Source organism: Protopterus annectens, chromosome 6.part0, assembly GCF_019279795.1.
Source record: "Protopterus annectens isolate FY-2018-M chromosome 6.part0, PAN1.0, whole genome shotgun sequence".
NCBI lineage: Eukaryota > Metazoa > Chordata > Ceratodontiformes > Protopteridae > Protopterus > Protopterus annectens.
In genome coordinates this window covers 338,692,830-338,696,733 of record NC_056737.1, presented here as the reverse complement: position 1 = coordinate 338,696,733, position 3,904 = coordinate 338,692,830, and the positions used below count along the sequence as shown (strand labels likewise).

The 3,904-nt window shown below is 42.9% G+C and overlaps 1 protein-coding gene across 1 annotated transcript in view; it reads right to left on the bottom strand.

The window, feature by feature from the left end:
• KCNK10 (potassium two pore domain channel subfamily K member 10) overlaps positions 1-2,222 on the bottom strand; it is a 972,966-nt gene extending 970,744 nt beyond the window's left edge. The window contains exon 1 of the mRNA XM_044074099.1: positions 1,349-2,222. Within this exon, the coding sequence (XP_043930034.1) occupies positions 1,349-1,400 (52 nt within the window). The 5' untranslated portion in view covers positions 1,401-2,222. The remainder of the gene's footprint in view (positions 1-1,348) is intronic.
• Positions 2,223-3,904: the final 1,682 nt, after the last annotated feature.

Genomic DNA, 3,904 nt, shown 5'->3' with positions numbered 1-3,904 from the left:
CTAGCTGATTTTTGTAGATGCCCTGTTAACTCAGCTGCAGTAGCTGTGAATAACAACAAACTTCTAGTAGCAAACGCATTTTAAATACCACAATAAGAAAAGTAAGTTTCCAGAAATTATACACTTGCAGAAAATTAAATTAAAAACGCGTTTACTTCGCTGTACGTAGCACTGTTTACAATTAAACATTTGGTCAAACTGCTTGTTCTTCAGTCCAGAGTGACATATTTTGGAACAGTGCCCAAACTTTTGTATTTCCACTGCTAAAATCTTGCTAAAAGATAAAAACCAGACACCTGAGCCCGGTGTACTATACACGCAACATCTCCACATGGTGCACAAACCGTTTTTAAGGAAATAAACACAGTCGTATAATAAGAACCTGCTAATGAGGAAATGTTTTGTTCTCTCACGGTCTCACTGTGTCATTGAAATAGTAAGAGGAGACTGATCGGAAAGTGTGTGTTGAGGGTTAGGGGTGCATGCGGCATATTTGCTTCTGGTGATGTGAAATGAGGCTTCCTTTATTATTAAGTTGCTCAAAGGAAGCTGTTCTTAGCTGTATATTCAGTCAGTTCCCATCTTCACTTGTCAAGCGTTTCTTCCGAACATTATCTACCAACATGGTCTACGAAAATTGCTGCTGCAACCACAGCACCAGTCTGCTGCAGAGAGAAGGTATCCTCCAGGTTTGCCGCTAGTGTGTGAGATGCAGGGAAGGCACCCCCCCCCCCCCCGTCCCAATCACCAATAACACACTGTGAAGTCAGCCTACTACTACTACTACTACTACTACTGTCGGATGCTGCCATAGATTGCAAGCCTCGATCCTTTGGCGTTCCAGTAATTACGACTTGTTCAAACATCCCATTTGTACGCACTTCGAGGGAGTTGTGTTTGCATTCAGGCAGCAGGATACATTTCACTACGAGGAAGGTGCAAAAAATCAAAACATTGAGGACAAAGAGACAAACAAGTGGACAGTTATTAAAAGGACAATTCTCAAGATACCCCTGTTTAATACTGGCTGCAAATCAGAAGTGTGCATTAAGTACCTACCAGGTGTACAGGAAGAGCGGGCAATTCCAGGTTACTCTACGGGAAAGTGGTTACAAGGATGCTCTACAGTGGGGTGGGGTGCAACTCAATGGCAAAAACCACAGGCTACATAGGTGTAAACAGGAGCAAAGGAGCATGTTATGCCATAGACGCTGGTAAACGGCATATGGTTTTGATAATAAATTAATATACAGAAGGCAGTGGGACAGCATAGCCAGTGCTTCACAACAATGGGCAAATAAAACACTACCAACTTCCACTCATGCTACGTAGCTAAGCAAACACATACCTTGAGGATCCCAGTTCACCTTCTTTCTCGGAGTCTCAATTGGGAATTTCATTTTTTTCTTCTACGCATGAAATCGGGTCCAGTTGTCTTCTGCTTTAATACCTCTGAGTACCGCATCCAAGAAATAATTTGTAACTGTGGTGAGTCTGCGCACTGACAATGGATGAAATAGTCTTGCTTTCCTCTCTTCCTCTATTTGCCCCCCTGGTGATAAAGAAAACAGCCCCCTCAGAACGGTCTTAAGGATCGACGATTGGTTACCGGTGAGGGTGATCGCTGTGATCTACTGCCCAGCTGGGACGTACCTGCCCTGGACTCCTTGGGGTTCCAGTGTTCCGCGCTTTGGAGAACTGGAACTGGGGGATGCATAAAGTGATGGAGCACTGCAGTTAATGCGTGTGAACGCCTATGTGTGTTTCATGTGTTCAAACAGAAAGAGGCACTGCCCATAAGAGGCACAGCCTAGTGATAACGCAGTAAGCAGATACTGGGACAAATCTAGCTTCTGCCTGTGGCCCTTATGTTTAAAAAGGTGGAGATAAATGAAAGGGTATGCACAAAGTTGGTGGCCGATATTCTACATCCTGAGTGTGCAGCGAGCGCAAGAAGCTGCAGCGTGCGTAATCTGGAGAGCAATTGCAGACTGGTGGCGAGAAGATGCTGACTTCCCTTGGCAAAAGATGTCACAACATAGAGTAAACGGTCTTCCTAACGGCAAACCCACTTTACGTCTAGAAACGGTGATGAATTGTAGGGGGATAACGCCCACTGCACACGATTGTATAGCTGTGGGGCTTGCTTGCAATGCACCGATGAGTAACGCAACAACTGTATCCATCAGCCTTAGCAAAATCTTAACTATACTCCACTATATTGCCAGAGAGAGAGAGAGAGAGAGAGAGAGACAGACAGAGAGAGAGAGAGAGAGAGAGAGAGAGTATGTGTGTGTTGCGTTAAGCAGGCTCTGTAAAATATGTGATACAGTGTGTGAGATGCTCAGAATTCTGCCTACGTACGCGGGTATACTTACTGTTTGATGTCTGGGCAGAAGGTATTTATGCATGCCGAGGGGGTCCTGCACCAACGCTGAGATTCCAGCTACAGACACGCTTCACTGTTCCTGAAGTGACAGAAGCTGCACCTAGTAAGCGGGGTAGGTGGGCAGATGGAGGCAAGCAACGAGTCCCTGCGGCAGAAAGTAGTGATACCTCATTGTATGCATGTGCTCTTTTGGAAAAGGGAATGTACAGATTTAATTTTTATATAAGAAAAAGAAATGCTGGCTAATTAGAACATTTTGGGGTGGTGTAAGAGGTCGTGCGCTTATTGCATATTTTCAGCAGGCGATCTTTTTGCTTTATATTTGTAATAAGCCGAAGGACAATTGCTTCTTATACAACTGCAGTAATGCAGGTGAGAGAGCAGTGGCGCGGGTCTGGCAAACAAATAGCATTTCATGTAAAAAAAGAAGCAAACAGCACTGCAACGTTTTAGAAGTTTGAAACAATGTGCCATTTACTGTGAGCCTTTACCCATTTGCCCGGGGCGAGGGACACACATCCTGAATTATTTTTGTGCATGGTAGCGTGCCAAGGCACTCTTCAGCATTACAGATAGCTTCCCAAATGTTCAGTTTATTTCTGCTTTTTGTTTCATTCGTTTACTTTTTTCAGGGACCCAGGATATTTAACTGGGTATTCTTGCTTGGTCCCACACAAAGCAGATTTGCTTTGTCGTTTTATGAGTCCCCTCCCCCCACCACCACCACAACAAACGAGATGAGACAATCGAGGACCGTTACGTAATGGAGTGTTCAGGTTATATTTCTTGACAGACGGAAAGAGCAGGAGAGATGAAAGACATCCCTGAGTAATATATAGTAGTGTATAAAAGACGTGTGATATATAAGGTTTAGTGATCATTAACATTTGTAACTCACCATAAGCAAACAGCGAAGGCTATGCAATCACTGCAAAAAAGTAATATTGTACTGCACCGCAGTCTGTAATAGTTGGCAAAATTTAAGTTAGGGTGAAAGATGGAGACAAAATTGATGTAAACACTTGAATTACCCCTTGTCGTTGCAGTTATATTGCTAAATGGATTGTTTTGCATCATCTTGCATTTGTAAGTTGGAAATGTTTCATTATAAAATGTGTCAGAGAAACTCACACTGAAGTAGACACTGATGTTATCCCTACTAACATCTATACTTGACAGCCACAGAGCATTAAATAGCAAAATAACAATAAGAGGAGCACGTCTTACATTCGAAACCATACAGTAGTCCCTCAATTATCAGTGCCTTGTATTATGATGCATAGTTATTCACTTATAACATGGCAATGCTACTCTTTATACTTGTTGCTCATCTAAAGCATATGCAATATGTTATTCATTTAATTTTTTTATGTGTGTGTGTGTTTGTGTGTGTGGCTTATAATGCATATAGAGAGGAGACTGAGCGAGGAAGAAGAAACTTCAGAACCTTGGCCAGTTCTCACCTGCTTTAATAGTTTAATGGCTGAGTTGCATACTGAATGGGTCTATATTAAG